The 16372-nt window shown below is 57.0% G+C and overlaps 1 protein-coding gene across 1 annotated transcript in view; it reads right to left on the reverse strand.

Moving 5' to 3' along the window:
- Positions 1–836: 836 nt before the first annotated feature.
- Positions 837–16372, reverse strand: part of SLIT1 (slit guidance ligand 1) — a gene marked incomplete at its 3' end in the record, with an annotated part of 168982 nt that continues 153446 nt past the window's right edge. Inside the window, exons 26-37 of the mRNA XM_082611351.1 lie at positions 16050–16213; positions 14255–14379; positions 13887–13984; positions 10211–10350; positions 9930–10023; positions 7236–7373; positions 6166–6403; positions 4479–4609; positions 3840–3994; positions 2425–2713; positions 1885–2096; positions 837–1075 (exon numbers count right to left, since the gene is read on the reverse strand). Of these exons, the coding sequence (XP_082467477.1) occupies positions 837–1075; positions 1885–2096; positions 2425–2713; positions 3840–3994; positions 4479–4609; positions 6166–6403; positions 7236–7373; positions 9930–10023; positions 10211–10350; positions 13887–13984; positions 14255–14379; positions 16050–16213 (2023 nt within the window). The remainder of the gene's footprint in view (positions 1076–1884; positions 2097–2424; positions 2714–3839; positions 3995–4478; positions 4610–6165; positions 6404–7235; positions 7374–9929; positions 10024–10210; positions 10351–13886; positions 13985–14254; positions 14380–16049; positions 16214–16372) is intronic.

Below are 16372 nucleotides of genomic sequence, written 5' to 3' on the forward strand. Positions count from 1 at the left end.
TGCCCCCTTGGTGGCTAGTGTCTGGAGGTGGTGATGTTTATTCAGTTGGAACCAAGAACCCCTCTGTCCTTTTTGGTGGTGTTCCCCGCCCCGCCCCCACCAAGCAGTCCCAGCGGTTGTTTCCTCCGCATGAGCACCCTCCTTGAAATTACAGTGCTCATCCCATAACTCTGGGATTCAGAGGTCTGGTCCTAAAACCACCTCCACCCCCTGGCCCATTCCCAAGCAAGCAGTGGCTGCAGCACCGCCAGGCAGCCCAGGGGGCAGCGCTTGGTCCCTTCCTGGCCAGCAGGAGGGGGGGGCCCTTCCCCTTCGCAGCCTGGCCTACTGCCAGCAGACGCTGCGGCAGCAGAAGCTGAGAGCCAGGCCGGCTGCCCCAGCGCAGGCTGAGAGTACTTCAAGGTTATCTGCAGGGGGGCAAGGGGCTTCTGGGGCCCGCACAGGCCACAGGCGAGAGGGAAAAGCTGGTTTGGGAAGGGGCAGTCCCATCTTCAGACCCAGGTAGCAGGCAAGGAGGAGGTGTCACTAGTCTGCACTTCTCGGCCTGACCTCACGCACACATTCATTCAACAAATATTTATTAAGCGCCTATTATTTGTACAAGGCACTTCCGGAGAGGGCGGCCTGCGGCCCGGGCCACGCCCACCCGCCCCTCCCCAAGCTGCGGCGCCGTCGGCTTTAGAAAGGTGGTTCTTGCGCCCCCGCCCACGGGAGGGTCGGTAGCCCAGGCGTCGCCGTGGTGCTGGCCCGCACCCCAGCCCAGCTGCCCGCCACTCGGTCTCCGCTGCGGCCGCGCCCCCTCGCCCGCCCTCTCCCCTCCCCGTCCACGCCGGGCGCTAAGCGCAGAAGGCACAGCCACACTTGGTGGGCTTCTCCACCTCCTCGGCAAAAGAGGTCCCGTCGCTGCACTCAAAGGTGAACTTCCTCCGCTTCAGCCGCAGGCCCTGGCAGCAGCCCTGGCCGGGGCATGAGCCCCGGCACTCCACCCACGACAGCGGGCGCGTGGTCTGGCAGATGGCATAGCCCCTCTGGACCTGGTGAAAGTCCCGGACAGGGTCCCCCCGGCACTCGGACTCTGGATGGGACAGACACCAAGAGAAAGCCTCAGGGCACATCCATGGGCCAGCGCTGCCCCTGGGGAGGCAGGAGGAGGAGAAAAAGGAGGAGGAGGAGGAGGAGGGTGGGGCAGCATCCTTGGACCTCACCTCCATCCCCACCTCCTCCCTGCCAGACATGCACATGCACAGGCTTCCTCCTGGGCCCACAGTGAGGTCAGTGAAAAGGAAGAACTTTCTAGCTGCCAAGGCCCCCCAGGACAGATTGGGCTGTCAGGGTACAGTGGCCTCCAGAGGAGTGCAAGAGGTGGCTGGAAGCCTGGGAGGCGATGACATCAGAGAAGAAATTGGAGCCAGAGGGTATGGCCTAGGGGACCTGAAGGTGCCTGAGTTTTGGATTTCTCAGGCTCTTTCCTGCCCCCTTCAGCAGAAGTCCCTTGACCGTCTTGGTCACGTGGGCCAGGAGGACCTGGGAAGGGTCCCCAACTCTCAGACTTCCTGCTGCTCTCCAGGTCCCTAAGTGATGTGGCCAAGATGCTGTTACTCTGGTGGTCTCTTCTGTAAGGAGAGACCCCAGCCAGAAGGGGCACTTAGCCCAGATAAAGGGGCTACAGGGCAAGCTGGGCCAGGGGGAGATGGGCATCTGTCTGGGGGTGCGGCTCAGAGCCCAGAGGATTGGGGGCACTACAGCCCAATAGCAGCCCAAGGTGCAGGAGGGGAGAGGGGGCACGGAGGGGTTGCTGAGGCTGAGAAAAAGAAAAGTCAAGTCACTAAAGCACGTTGTGGGGAGGGACCCTAGAGAGGGCATGTCAGGAGGGGGGCCCCTGACCTTGCTCGCACAGCTCGCCCGAAAAGCCGGGGTCACACACACAGTGCGCCCCCTTGGTGGCTGAGGCCTGGCAGTGGCCGTGCAGGCACCGCAGGCCCCCACAGGGGTCTGCAGGTGCCCCAGCCTGGTTGCACAGGGCCCCCGAGTACCCATCCTGGCACTGGCAGCTGTAGGAAAGAGCATCCAGAGGCATGCACTTCCCGTGGACACACCTGGAGGGGACAGAGAAAAGGCATTGTGAGGACAGGCCAGAGCCAGCCCAAGCCCACCCGAGGGCGCCCCACACCCCCGGCCTTGGGCTAAACAGGGTCTTATTCTGTTCCCAAAATTGAAACAAAGGGAGTAAAATGTGATTCTGTTTGTCCCTAGGGTCCTTTTCCTGTTAATAAAAACAGAAAGCCAGAAAAAATTAATAAAACCCTGTGTTAGGCCACATGTTCCAATTTTGGAGTTTAAAGACACAGTCTTTCCTCACCATGGGAAAGTGGAACTTGCAGGTGGGCAGTGGGGGAGGGTTCCCTGAGCCCAGCCCAGGCTCACTTGTGGCCATGGCAGGGGCCGTCGGCTGGCTGGTCGCAGTGCAGGCCCTCCCAGCCGGCCTCGCAGTGGCACACGGGCCCTGGTGTGGCATCGGGCTGGCAGATGCCATGCAGGCAGTAGAGCTTCCGGCAAGGCTCACAGCCTGGCACCACCCCTGGCTTCATCCTCGTCTTGGTGAAGTCCTGCAACTCGTTGTTGATGTACAGGTTTCGGATGCAACCGTGGAAGCTCGTGCCATTGAGGATCTGCCACAGGCGGAAGGCAGCCGAATTCACGTCCACTGGCATCCCTGGAGTGGAGGGGAGGGGGCAGAGCTGGGCTGAGTTAGGCTCAAACCCTGCCTGGCACCCACCTCTGAGGCCCACTGGGCATCTCTGCAGTGTTCCCTCTTGCCCTCGGCACCTGTCCTTCAGTCTCTGCAACTCTGGGCCAATGTCTTTTGCCACCTTGGAGGGTCCAGACTCCTTTCCCAGAAGAAATGGAAAAGCTGCTTCCTCTGTGATCAGAGCCTGGGGGTGTCAGGCCTGGCAGCAGCCAGCTGACAAGTGATGCTCTGGGTGCCTGAGTCTGGCCGCCCTGGCCCAGGGCTCCTGCCCAGAACACCAGCTTTTACCTCCCAGAGACCCCAAAAGCAGCAAAGGACTTGGGCCCAGAACTCATGTGTATGGCACTTTGTCCCCCACTTTTGTGGTCATTCCTTCACAGCAGCCCTCTGACGTCGGAACTGCTGAAACCCCTTCGATTTCAGCGCTCAGGGACCTAAGCAAAGTTGCACAACTAGTAAACAGCAGAGCTGGGATTAGAATCCAGGGCTCCATCCCTCACACCCTCCTGGCCCAAGTCTCGGCAAGGCCCTCTGCGGCCCTGAGGCAGTCCCGCTGCATCTAGAAACCTGTCTCATCGAGACCCAGAAATGTTCTCGGGTGCTGGATGGGGTCATCTAGCCACAAAGCCTGTAAGTCCAGCTGGGAGGTCCCCAGTTGAAGCAGGGAGTCCATGCCTGGGCCTCTGAGGGACCCGAGAATGGACCCTGAACAATTGACAAGCCCCTTCTGGCCCTAAGCCAAGAGGAAAGGTGCCTACCGTGCAAAAGATAGCTGGGGAAGTCCAGGCCCCCTCCCAGGCCAGGCCAGGCCTCAAGCCCAACCCACATTTCCATCTTTCTTTGTCAGTCTTGGCTGGGCAGAGAGCAGTGCGGGCTCTAGGCAAGGTGGACAATCCGCCAGCAGCTTGGCCATTCACTAGGATCCTCCCCCACTGCCACCTTGGAATGTCCCCCACAGGGCAGTTCTCCTGAGCCTGGCAAGGCTCAGGCCAGAGAGCAACAGAGGCCCCACCTGGAATGTCTGTTGCCACTACCTGATGGAGTGGCCCGGGGAGGGCCAGCTGCAGCTCCACCCAGGCCAGGTCCTCACCTCCCACATAGAGGGGCGCCTCGCTGTTTAGTGTATAGTGTTTGCCGAAGTTGTCCATGGTCATGGGGCTGCCGCCATCGATGGAGAGATTCACCATCTGGTCAAAGGTGACCAGCTCAACGGTGTGGAACTGCCCATCATTGATCGTCTCGGCACTGGAAGAAGATGAGGTGCCCCCGCCCCAGGGAATGGCCTTCAGCTGGACCCATCCCCGCCTAGGCACTTCCCCAGAAAGGCCACTGGTCCAGCAGCTGATTCCCAAGAAACCAAATATCTAACAGAGGGGACTGTGGGGACTTGATGGCCTCTGACCTGGTCCCTCCTGCTCCCCTTTGGGCACTCTCTCAGGAAAGCTGAGAAGTTTGGGGCAGGGGTTTCCAACTAATCAGCCTCCCCTCCCCACTGAGGAGCTCCCTGTGTGGCGGGTGTGGGACGGGGAAGGATGGGACCACTGCTCAGGCCCCAGGGAGCCTCGGACCCAGCATGGGGCTGGACTCGGTGGTCTGAACGCCCTTTCCGCTTGGGCAGCCCAGGTCTCTGGTAGTGCCGATAACCACCTGCTCTTGGCCCAGGAGACCCCTCCCTGGCAGTCCCCCAGCCCCTGAGGGCAGCTGGGGGGCCTGAAGAAGCCCTCCCTACCTGTAGATGGCAGAGCTGGGGTAGCTGCCCGGGTCATAGCTGACACGTACATGGCCCTGGTAGAGCTCCACTGCAATGTGGTCGTTGTCCCCATTGTACAGCAGGATCCCATTGTCCTCTGCTGTGGAGACCTATGGCAACGGCACTTTCTCTCCCACCCCACCCCACGCAGCAGCAGCACAGGCTGGCGGGTGGGGCAGACGAAGGACCCAAGATTAAAAGAGAGGTGTGTGCAGAACTGTCCTCCCCTGCCTCCCCAAGGGAAACATCCTCCAGGGGGCGCTGGCAGCCCCCCACCACCACCACCACCCCCACTCAAATTCCATCCACAGCCCGTCTGGCCAGGGCCAGGCAGGGGAGGGCAGATGGGCCAGCTGAGGCCTGGAAACTCTGTGCCAGGAGGTAAGACAGCTTGGGACCACCTGCCCAGAGAGGACGGTTAGACAGGATGTGGGGTATCCTGTTCTGTGGGCCTCAGGGAGCTGCCTTGGGGCCAGGACGGGACCTACAGAGGACAGATTCAGGAAGACTCTCCAACAGCCAGAGCCACCCAAACCTGGAAGGTAGCACCTGTCGCTGGAGCCATGCGAGCAAAAGCTGGAACTGTGCCTTGGGAGGGAGGTGCCTCTATGACGCTGTAGGAGCCATGATCTTTTTTTCCTGCCTTGTTCCTCTCCTGGTAAAGACCCTGACCCCCTGGTCTGTAGAGCTGGCACATGGCCCAGTCTGGACCATGGCACCCCATCTCCCTGGACTCAGTCGTTGGTCCAGGGATGGGCATGTGACCTGAGGCAGGCCAATCAGAGATCTTCTCCGATCCGAGGTTGTTGACTGTTGTCCAACTAGAGCTATCGGGGAAGAGCCTGCGGTGGGGATAGCGGGATAAACTGAGCCTCTCCAAGGATGTGCCTGAGGCAATGGCTGGGCAGGGTTTTGGTGAGTTTTATTCTGTTGAGCAGTTAGGCTAGCTGTGGTCTTGCTGTGTGGACAGTGTAGTGGACAGAATTTATGAGAGGTGATCAAGGGAAGGAGAGCAGAGTGGGCATGTTTGAAAGGCTGAAAGGTTCTGAGAGAAAAGAAGGAGAAGAGGACAAATAAAGGAGAGAAGAAAGATGTGGCAGTTGGGATAAGGAATGGAATTTGGGGGAAAGAAAGGGATGACTAAAGAGGAGTTTAATTCCTTTTCATGTGAAGTGCAATGCAATCCGCTGTCCCTCCCCAAGAAATATTTAGCAAACAATGCTGCTGAAGTAGAACTTGCTTCTTTTTCCCTCAACATAACGATGTTCTGAGATGGAATTCAAGACATGAAATGGAAAATAAGGGCTCCCAGCGCTAGCTGTGGCCGTGTTCCAGCCACATGGAGAAAGCCAGTCTGCAGCATTGGAGGCTGAAGCTGAGGGGAGTCTTTGAGACAAGAGATGGTGGGAGAGGATCCTGGTAAGTTTGGTTTTCCGGATCCAGTCACCCATGAGACCACCTCCACCCCTGCCCTTCCCTGAGACTGGTTTTGTGACCCAATAACCTTTCCGACTGTGCCTAAACTAGCTCAAGCTGAGATCCTGATACCCACATCCAAAGAGTGTTGACTAACACAGGGTGCTCCCAGCTGTCCTGATACTCTGACCTGAGGCCAGGGTCCCCTGCTGCCGGACCACCCTCTGTGACGGGCGCCCTGGGCACGCACCTGCAGTGTGATGTTGGCCCGTGGCCAGTTCTGCAGGTCGGTGAACTGTAGGTAAGTGTCCCGATCCACGAAGTTGACACTGAGCAACTTCTCACACTCGGGGCCGCCAAAGCCCGGGAGGCACTGGCACACAGGCTGGCTGCCCTGGTCCACACAGTTGGCCCCGTTCTGGCACTCAGTCCTCTCACAGGGGCTCCTGGGGGCAGGCGGGCGGGGAGGGGTCTCGCAGAGCTGCCCACTGAGAGGGAAAAGACACGGGTCAGAGAAGGCAGGGCCAAGGAGCAAGGGGTCATCTTCCTCTCCCACAGTCCTGGAGAGAAACTCACTAAACATCTTGGGACACTGTTGCTTTAAAGTAACAGAAGATGCTCCTAATGGACACTTTCCCTAAGAGAATTAAGAGCCAGAAAGATGCTGAGGAACAAGGTGAGAAACAACTGTGGTCCCGGCACCAGCAGCATCCACATCACCTGAGCACTTGACAGAAATGGAAAGCCTGGGCTTCCCCGGTGGCGCAGCGGTTGAGAGCCCGCCTGCCGATGCAGGGGACGCGGGTTCGTGCCCCGGCCCGGGAAGATCCCACATGCCGCGGAGCGGCTGGGCCCGTGAGCCATGGCCGCTGAGCCTGCACGTCCGGAGCCTGTGCTCCGCAGCGGGAGAGGCCACAACAGTGAGAGGCCCGCGTACCGCAAAAAAAAAAAAAAAGAAGACACAAGCGGAGCATGGGAGGTGGGTGACCGGAAGGAGGGCAGGTGCCCTCCCCTCGCAGCCTCCCAGAGAAACCAAGATGCAAAAGTAAATGACCTTTAATGCAGGGCATATCATCAGGGGTTCACTGGGCAGGTAGGTGATGGGGCGCCGCCCAGTAATCTGTACCCACCTCCTGCTCCCTCCGCCAGTCAGGGTAGGGACCCTCTGCCTGTGCTCTGAGCTGCTGATGAACTTTCCCCAGACCACACAGATGGTGACTGGCATAGCCACGGTGAAAGCTCCCAGGGTGGCCCCTGCCAGTCCCAGAGCTGACAGCTAAGAGGAGTCAGTCACTCATGGTGCCTCCCGGGGCCGCTCACCTGTAACCCTCAGCACAGAGACAGGAGTAGCCGTTGACTCCATCCACGCACTGGGCCCCATTCTGGCAGCGGTGGTCCTCGCAGTCATCCCGGTTCTCCGTGCAGTTGTCACCCACATAACCAGGTGCACACTCACACCTGGGGTGGGGGTGGGGGGGGTGTGGGTCAACAGCCCCACACACAGCCCAGAGCTCGGCCAGGAGCCTGTGCGGCCCCAGGGCTGTGTGTGGCAGAGAGTCTCATGGCCCTGGGGGGACCCCACGAGGTCACATGGAGCCCTAGATGTCAAGATGCCCCCACCCGTCCTGAGACCATTTTCTCGTCCAGGAAGAGAGCTTATGTGGGCTGCAGGCGGGGGAGGGGGCTGCTCTGGGCTGGGAGGGTGGACACGCAGGAGCTGGAGGAGACGGGCGCTTGTGGTGGAGGACCACCCTTAGCACCAACGGCACAGCCAAGGCCAACCTTCAGCCCCTTCTCAACCTGCCCCGCTGCCCCCGCCCCCCTCCCCACCCCCAGCCAACGCATGGCTCTGAGTCACACGGGGCTCATCCATCCCTCTTCCCCAGCCTCCCAGCTGCACCGGCCCAGCCTCCCAGGCCTCAGACGCTAGTGCCCGCCTCTTCACAGCCTCCTGACTCCAGGCCAGGCCCCAGCTTCCCGGCTGGGGAAGCTGTGGCCCACTGCTCACCTGAGTCAGTCCATTTCTGCCAATTGTTTGCCCATCAAATAAAGAGCACGCTCCTCCACCCCTGTTCGGTCACAGCCCTGCCAGATGCTCCCCATCCGGCTGCCCCCATAACAAGCCACCCCGTGGTCAGACCTGCTTCCACAGGCAGCAACCCGCACCTCGCTACACTTCTCTGCCTTCACACCTGTTGATTCTGGACTACCCTCTTCTCTCTCCCTGCCTCGGTCCAGCCAGGCCAGTACCTCATCTCCTCCAGGAAGCCTCCGGTGAACACCCCTTGCCAGAAACCCTTCCAAACTACAAAATACAAACTCCACAGCTCAACCATACAACCTGGCAGGTAGGTGCTCCTGCCTGATTTTTTAACTCATTCCCAGTGTTTTTCAAGAGGTAAGAAATACCTTTGTACCCAGTGCACACACGCACACGCACACACACACACACACAGCCCGCTGCAATCAGTTTCATGCCAAAATATTTATCCTCACTATATAAAAGGGCATGATGCTCTCTGATATTTTCTGGTTTATTTTTTTAACATTAACCTTGACCCACCCAACTGATCACAATCTATTACTGGGTCTTGAGCTGCAGTCTGAAAAATGTTACAGTAGCTAAGCACCCACAGACTCGTTCACTGTCATTCCCTTATCCATTCATCCAGTGAGTGTGTACTGAATACTTGCTGGGTTCCAGGTACAACATCAGGCACAGCTGAGTGTCTGTCAGTTCCGTCCTTCCTCCAAGACCGGAAGTTGAGTGAAGGTGCACTATACGCCCACCGAGTGCTCCTTCTCTGTGGTGTGAAGGACCATCTGAGCAGTATCCAACCGGACAACGTGCAGTCCTGCTTTATTCCACCCTCTGAGGTCCAGCCCCTCTGAGGAGCATGCACGCCACTGCTCCTTGGTCTGCTGTGCCCACCCCACCTGGCAGCTCAGCCAGCAGTACAGCATCTGTCCACCATTTGGATGGAGGCTCCTGTGCGACCCCTTGACCTAGGATCTGGGCCTCAGTGTCCCCCGGCTCTCACGTCCTGCCCAGGAGGCTCTGGCAGCTCCTGCTGGACTGAGTCCCTGGGGGACTCCATCCCCTACCTCTGCCCGAGCAGCTGGGCTTGGGTCCCTCAGCCACAGACCTGAAGAAGGCCTGACCACTGTGCTGCCCTGACTGCTGGAACAGGGTCCCAGAAATGAGACTATGTTTGCAGAACTGCAGATGGGAGCAACATCTGAAAAACCCCGTGACCGTCACATCCCAGTCTTCCGGTGACAAAGCACTTCCACATATGCCAGTAACAACGATGGTGACAACAGTCAAGGACCCCTTATCCAACCCTCCTGAAGCCAGACAGGTTTTGAAATTCAGAACTTTTTGGATTTGGGAAAGGTAATACAACGCCTATAACTGTATATTATGTAACATGCCAGTTGGATCTGGGGCAGCCCCTTAACTAAACATGTTCACATTCTGCTGCAAAATCTACACATATTCCCACTACATGGGATGAATGGTGACTGTAAGTAGCTTCGTATGAGTGCAGGTCAGCTTTTAATATGAAATACATTGATCAGATCAAATTTTGCTAGCAGATGGCTTTTGGTTTTCAGAGTTTTGTGCATTTTGTAATTGGCGATGAGAAATTGTGGACCTGCAATAGTTCTTTATCGAGCACTTTTCAAATGTCAGACGTGGAGGTAAGTGCTTTTCATGCATTTGCTTATCTAATCCTTACAACCACCCCAGGAGGAAGCTACTGGTGCACCCAGTTTGCAGATGAGAAAACTGAGGTTCAGAGTGGTCAAGCCACCCATTCCGGGTCATGATGTAAACCCAGGTCTGTCCAACTAAAACTACCACCACCCTGCCCCTGGCACTGACTGTCAGGAACTGAACAGCCAAGACCAAACGCACCTGACAAGTGAGGAAACAGTCTGGGGAGGGCAGAGGAGAGGTGACATGGGGGCCCATGCCCTTCCCTGGCCTTAGAAATGGGCAACACTGACCTGGGCCCATCTGGGGTGCCCACACACTGGGCCTCGTGCTGACACGGGTTCAAATCCGAGGAGCAGAAGTCCACCAGCTGCTCACAGGCCGTTCCTGGGGGAAGAATGGGGGAGAGGCAGGAGAGAAGCTGCCTCCTGTGCTCCGCCAGGCAGCCAGCCCGGCAGAAACTTCCTGCAGACACTGAGGCAGGGTCCCAGCCCTTCCGCCCATGGAACAGGGGCTCAGGGCACGTGCACTGGCCCCCACCTCGCTGCAGATGCTCGAACCCTGCCACGCTTACCCGAGTACTGCAGGGGGCACTGGCAGGTGTAGCTGCCCATGCCGTCCACACAGGTGCCCCCGTTGGCACATGAGTGTTCCACACAGTCGTCCGTGTTTACCCCACACGTCGGTCCTTCAAAGCCGGAGGGGCAGGAGCACCTGTAGGGAGCAGGGGAGGAGGGAGAGGCATGTGGGCCCACGGCCAGGGTGGCAGCCTTCCTGAGGCACTGATGGAAGCCTGTGGCCAACGGTCAATAGCATCATCCTGGAGTTTTGGTCCCTACTCTGCGTCAAGCCCTGTTAGATGCTGGGGGTTAGAGGTGACCAAGACCAGCCCTGTGCTCCTATGCTCATGAGATCACTCACAGTCTAGCAGGGGAGACGACAAGGAGACTGGCAACCAAAGGAGAGACAATGAGTATCAAAACGTTGCGCAACTGAGGCTGGGGAGGGTGGACAAAGGGGCAGAGGACACCTAGCTCCTCCCTGGAGGGAGTGGTCAGGGCAGGCTTCCTGGAGGAGGTGATAAGTTAGCCAAGGACTCTGACAGGGGAGAAGAGGAAGGGGAGGGAAGGCGGTGGGAGTAAAAGCCTGGGGGAGAGAGAGCCTTACAGTCCATCCTTCAGGAGGGTACCTGCTCATCTAAATAGTTCAGGGCTTGGGGAGCACATACTTCAGGGATGGGGTGATAACAGGACTAGGGGTAAGCAGGAGTCAGGTCTCGGAGAGCCCTGGAGATCAGCGATCTTCAAACTGGGGTACACTTCCCCCTGGGACAACTGTGGTTTTCCAAGGGGTTTGTGGGTCAGAGAGGTCTGAGAAATTAATTTCCACATCTTCATGTTGTGCACGGAATTCCCCCCTTAACTGACCTGCCCCAGAGCTCCAGAAAGGCTCATGCGCACCTCTTCCAGCATGAGGCCAAGGTGGGCTGTGCCTGGGGCCTAAGATCCTTGGGTGCCAAATGAAGGGACAATTAGGAATATTGATGTTTCCAAAGTGAATGAACAAACACTTTTGCAAGTCATGAGGTTTCCAGTTCTGTGCATTAAAAAATAATTGAAGGAAGGCCTCATGGAACTGTCAGCTGATAGAGCATTAAAAATAATTTTTGATGACAGATCACTTGGGATTTTTAGCATATAAACTTGACAGGGTTTCAAGTAATTGAGTGACATGGCTATAATAAAACTCCTAATCTCATTGGTTTATTTATGTGAACAAACTTTCTCAGCATTTACAGCTACACACACACACACACACACACACACACACACACATTTTTTTTAAGGGAATAGATTGGCTGCTAAGCCCTCTCACACTCTATAATATTCACCTCTGGACACATAAACCAATTAGGAGAACACACACACACACACACACACACACACATTCAAACACACAAACAAAAGCTCCATCTAATTAAGAGATACAGTCTAATAAAATTTACCTTTTATGTGTAATAATCATCAAATTTTGGAATACAGTTATGTTGTTCTGATCAACTGTATATTATTGATCATTGTAATGATAACTCAATGCAAAAGAAACTTTTAATCAGAGGTTTATGGTGACAAGAAATAGTAAAAAAAACTTTAAATTTAAACTTATATACCCATTTTGGTGGTAGGAAAGTATGGCAGGGTGCTCAAGGAAAGCCTCTAGTATGAAAACAGATTACATTAGAAGAAAATCGGGGGCAGGTGAGGGGAGTAAAACAGAAATACTAGTTTGAGTAGAAACGAGAATGATGCAAGATGTTGCAGCTGTTCAAGAGGAGTTCCTTCACGTGATTTCAAAATGATTTTTCCCTGGAGAATAATAAAAGAGTGATTTAAAGAGTCATAGCTTTCATTTTAAATGTTGGGCTTCCCTGGTGGCACAGTGGTTGAGAATCTGCCTGCTGATGCAGGGGACACGGGTTCGAGCCCTGGTCTGGGAGGATCCCACATGCCGCAGAGCGGCTGGGCCCGTGAGCCACAACTACTGAGCCTGCGCGTCTGGAGCCTGTGCTCCGCAACAAGAAAGGCCGCGATAGTGAGAGGCCCGTGCACCACGATGAAGAGTGGCCCCCGCTTGCCACAACTAGAGAAAGCCCTCGCACAGAAACAAAGACCCAACACAGCAAAAAAAATTAATTAATTAATTAATAAACTCCTACCCCCAACATCAAAAAAAATGTTAATAATATGTACAGCGTTCTGGAAATGACCTTCTTTACAATGAAAAATTAAACTTACCATGAAGATTTTTAGCTGTCACTTAAGAATGTGTGAGGCAGTTTGTAGTTTTAAAAATTCGTTTGCGGCGGGGCGGGGGTGTGAACAAGAAGGTGTGAAGCCTACTGTTGCAGGCTGTGTCCTGGAGTTTAATTCCCCCTGCAAGGTGGTGGCGGATCTCAGCTAAGTCCCCTCTGGCGGGGTTCGGGGAACAACTGAGGAGTTCCTTGTAAGCCTTAGGTTTGAGGGGTTACTCAGGGAGGCACCCCTTTCGCCCAAAAGGGTCCTTCCCACAGCGCCCCCACAATCTGCAGGCATGCCAAGTGTGAGGGGCTACTCCCAGCTGCACCCCTCCCGGCCTAGCAGGGAGAGCTCCTAGGTGCGTCCTCTCAGCAGCCCCTCTCCGTAGACACGCCCCCTAGTAGTCCAGCCAATGAGGAGGGGGCTTTGATGGAGCTGGTGCGGAAGCCCAGAGGAGCACAGAGCCTATTATAAGGACGCCGTTTCCAAGGCGACACCTGCCGAGAGGCCATTTAGTGTTTTCTTTTTTACAGCTGGTAATTTGGGTTTGCAGAGACAGGTTTGGCCATTTCTGCCAGGAGATTCAACATCATTTTCTGAAGAGTCAATTTGCTCAGCTGGCAATTTATCTTCAGCCACTAAATACCATGTGCTCCTCAGAAAAGCTCTGGGTGCAGGAGAGCTCTGGGAAGCTAGGGGGCTCGTTGAGAGGCTCTGGGGGGAGCAGGTGAGTGGGGGGCTTGAGTGGCAATGTCAGCACCGGGAGGACTTGTGAGATGAGCTGTGGAGGACAGTGGGAAACTGATGCCCGTGGTGCGACCAGAGTGACCCATGAGCTGGGGGGGGAAGGCCCCCGGAGGGCGTGACCAGGACTTGCTCCACCTCGGGGCAGGACTCCCCGCCCCTGTCCTGGGGGCTCGGGGTGGACGCCTGATCCGGAGCAGCTGGCTGAGGGCCCTGCCTTCAGGCAACACTGGCCCAACAAGCAGGTGGATGGCTTCAATTGGAGGCCTTGGGGGTTAATGGAGATTACAGGAGATGAAAACACCCCCAAGCTGCCTCGTGGCACTGCCGCTGCCGCATATGCCCTAGGCTATGGACTCCAGTGCCACAGAAAGACTCTCCTGGCACCTGGCAAGAGCAGGCAGAAGCCTGGAGCAGGGGCTCCAAGCCCCAGCCCCACTGCTGCCTGCTGTGTGACCTAGGCAGCCCCTAGTCTCTGTGCTTTCACTGCCTCTGGGCAGCGGAGGCGTGGCCTGGGTGGACACGGAGAGGTCTCTGGCTGCCGTTTGGAGTGAGTGGCTATTCCCCCTGGGCCTGTCCCTCATCTCCCAGAGCTCAAAGGGCCTGGGCCATCCCATTCGGAGGAGGAAGGCTCCGAGGCTTGGGTGCCGGATCCCATTAGCACTCACCCACCACGTTCCAGCACCCCCACCCCCCAACCCGGCAACTCACGTGAAGCCGGCATCCTCGCCCTCCTGCGAGTGGCAGGTCCCGCCATTTCCACAGGGGCTGCTGGAACAGCTGTCCAGGGACACCTCGCAGTCTCGGCCCTGGGGAAGAAGTTAGTGATGGGGACCCCAGGGAGACCCAGGGGCCAGTGAGCCAACAGGGACAGCTGGCCCCTCAGCAGCTCGGCCTGCCGGTCCCGGGGGTTCCTTATTCTCTCATCCACATGTTAGGTCATGGATGAAATGCTCACTTGGGCCCCCGCTCTGAGCTCACCCTGGGCCCTGAGGGCTGAGTGGCCAACGAGACAGCCCCAGCCCTGCCCTACCACGCCCTCGAGCAGCCCTCCGCCTCCAGCCTCAGCCTGCACTCACCTTATAGCCGCTGGGGCAGGCACACCTGTACACCCCAAGGGGGTCGTTATGGCAGGTGCCCTGGTTCTGGCATGGGCTGGACAAGCAGGGATCGCACTTGGCCTGGACAGCCAGGCTGGGCGGACCTGAGGCAAGGTGGGAGTGGTGTTAGCGCAGGGAGGGGGTGGGGGGACAGGGCTGGGCATAGAGCCCCGTGGCCCCCGGCCCGGAATCCTGGCACTACAGGGACGGGTGCGCGAAGCCCTCTCCCCAAGGAGATGTTTGCCTCTCCTGGTGTTCCCTATGGATCGCGCTCACCCCCTTTCAGAGTCCACCTCTCCAGCCTCTGGACCCTCCTCTGTGAAATGGAGCTAAAAACAGCTCCTGCCTCATGGGGCTGGAAGGACTAAGTGAGATAATCCGAAAAAGGGGCCTCAGGGGAGCCCCCATGTGGCGGTCAGGGCAGGACCATCGGTGTGACAGAATCATGGTCACCATTACTGAAATCAGCTGATGTTTTCTCCATCCCCTCACACCCTCCTGAGGCAACCACCCCCGGCCCTGTCACCTGCTGGCCTGGACAGCAAGGGCGGCCACCCCAGCAGGGAGGAGACATGGCTCTGAGAGGAGGCCACGCTTAGGAGAAAAAAGGTCCATGGCCTTGAACTTGTTTCTCTCCAAGGCTGAGCAGGGAGGACCCTTTCCCGTCACCTCTCTGGCTACAGGCATGACCTTCTCCAGCCCCTTCAGGACTCACTGGTGGCCCTTCCTTGAACTTGGAGGTGGGGGAGGAGCCGGCAGCCAGGCTGCCTGGGGTGCCGCCTAGGAGGAGCATTAGGGCCTCACAGGAATAAATAGTAGCACCAGCCAGTTCAATTTGTGAAAATTCAGCGAGCCATTCATTTACGATCTGTACTTTCCTGTTATGCATGTTATACTCCAATAAAAATTTTTAAAAACACACAGACAAAAACCTTTCACCAGTACCAATCCCACCGCATTAAATAAATACTGAGCAAACGTTTCAACCTACATTGGCCTGCTCCCAGCAGCCATCAGCCAAGCCACAGATCGGGGCCCCTCTGAAGGGTCACTCCTGTGATAGCATCCTGCACACAGGGCGGCCCGGGGCTGCCTCATTAACCCCTGGCTGTCAGCTTCATTTTCCCTGGTGGTCTGTGAGATTGCAGAGGGCAGGAGTCATGCCCCACGGCCTCCTGTGCCCTCCCACAGCTGCCCCCCTGCTGGGGGGGGACACAAAGCTAGGCCTGGGCCAGCCACTCGGCCACCTCCTCCTGCTCAGCAGGGGCCCCAGGGCTTGGGCTGTCAATCAGTCAGTCAATCCCTGAACGAGTATTTACAGATGCCCAGGGTGAGGCCTCCAATCACACTCAGGCCTTGTATTTCCGCAAATGTCAGGAGAGTGGCAGCTGGGTCCAGTGGCTCAGGCGTTTAAGCTAATTGCTGAGCACAATTCCGACCAAGGGGAGGCCTGAGTGCTTGTACTGCTGAGACGCTTGCAGCTTCCAGAAACACTGCTATTTTTATTTTCCTTACATAACCCCAGGGAGGGATTAGAGCCCTTACGGCCTGGGATTTTCCGCCTGGCTTTCTTTTGTTCGTTGTGTGGCAGGACAAGAGGGCGGCAATGCTAACAAGCAGCGGGCGCCTCATTCCTGCCACCTGTTCCCCACCCAGCCGGTCACCTCGGGGACACAGGAGTGTCTAGAAGGCTCTGCCAGGGTTGGAGGGGGAAGCAGGAGGTGGGGGGAAGCAACCCGGTACCCACCATCCCCTCTCGTGCTCCTGGGCTCACCTAGGCATTCAAACTTCTTGGCAGGCGTGGTGAGGAGCAGCTTGCCCTCCATATCCGGGGGCCCGGCACAGCGGGCAATGCCAGGTTCCTTGTAGCCTGTCTTCACCCAGCTGGACAACCAGCGCAGGTGGCAGTCACAGTACAGGGGGTTGGCACCAATGGCCCTGGGTCAGAGAGTGGAGAGAAGTAAGCATTATGGCTTCATGGGGTCCTTTGCCCACTGGGTGCCAGGCATTATGCCAGGAGCTGGCAAAACCCTAACCGCCCCCATTGCATGAGCACTCACTGTGTAGGCAGTCAAGTTGTAAGCGCTCCTTATCTGT

This window comes from Mesoplodon mirus (assembly GCF_964341445.2).
Source record: "Mesoplodon mirus genome assembly, chromosome: 2".
Classification (NCBI taxonomy): domain Eukaryota; kingdom Metazoa; phylum Chordata; class Mammalia; order Artiodactyla; family Ziphiidae; genus Mesoplodon; species Mesoplodon mirus.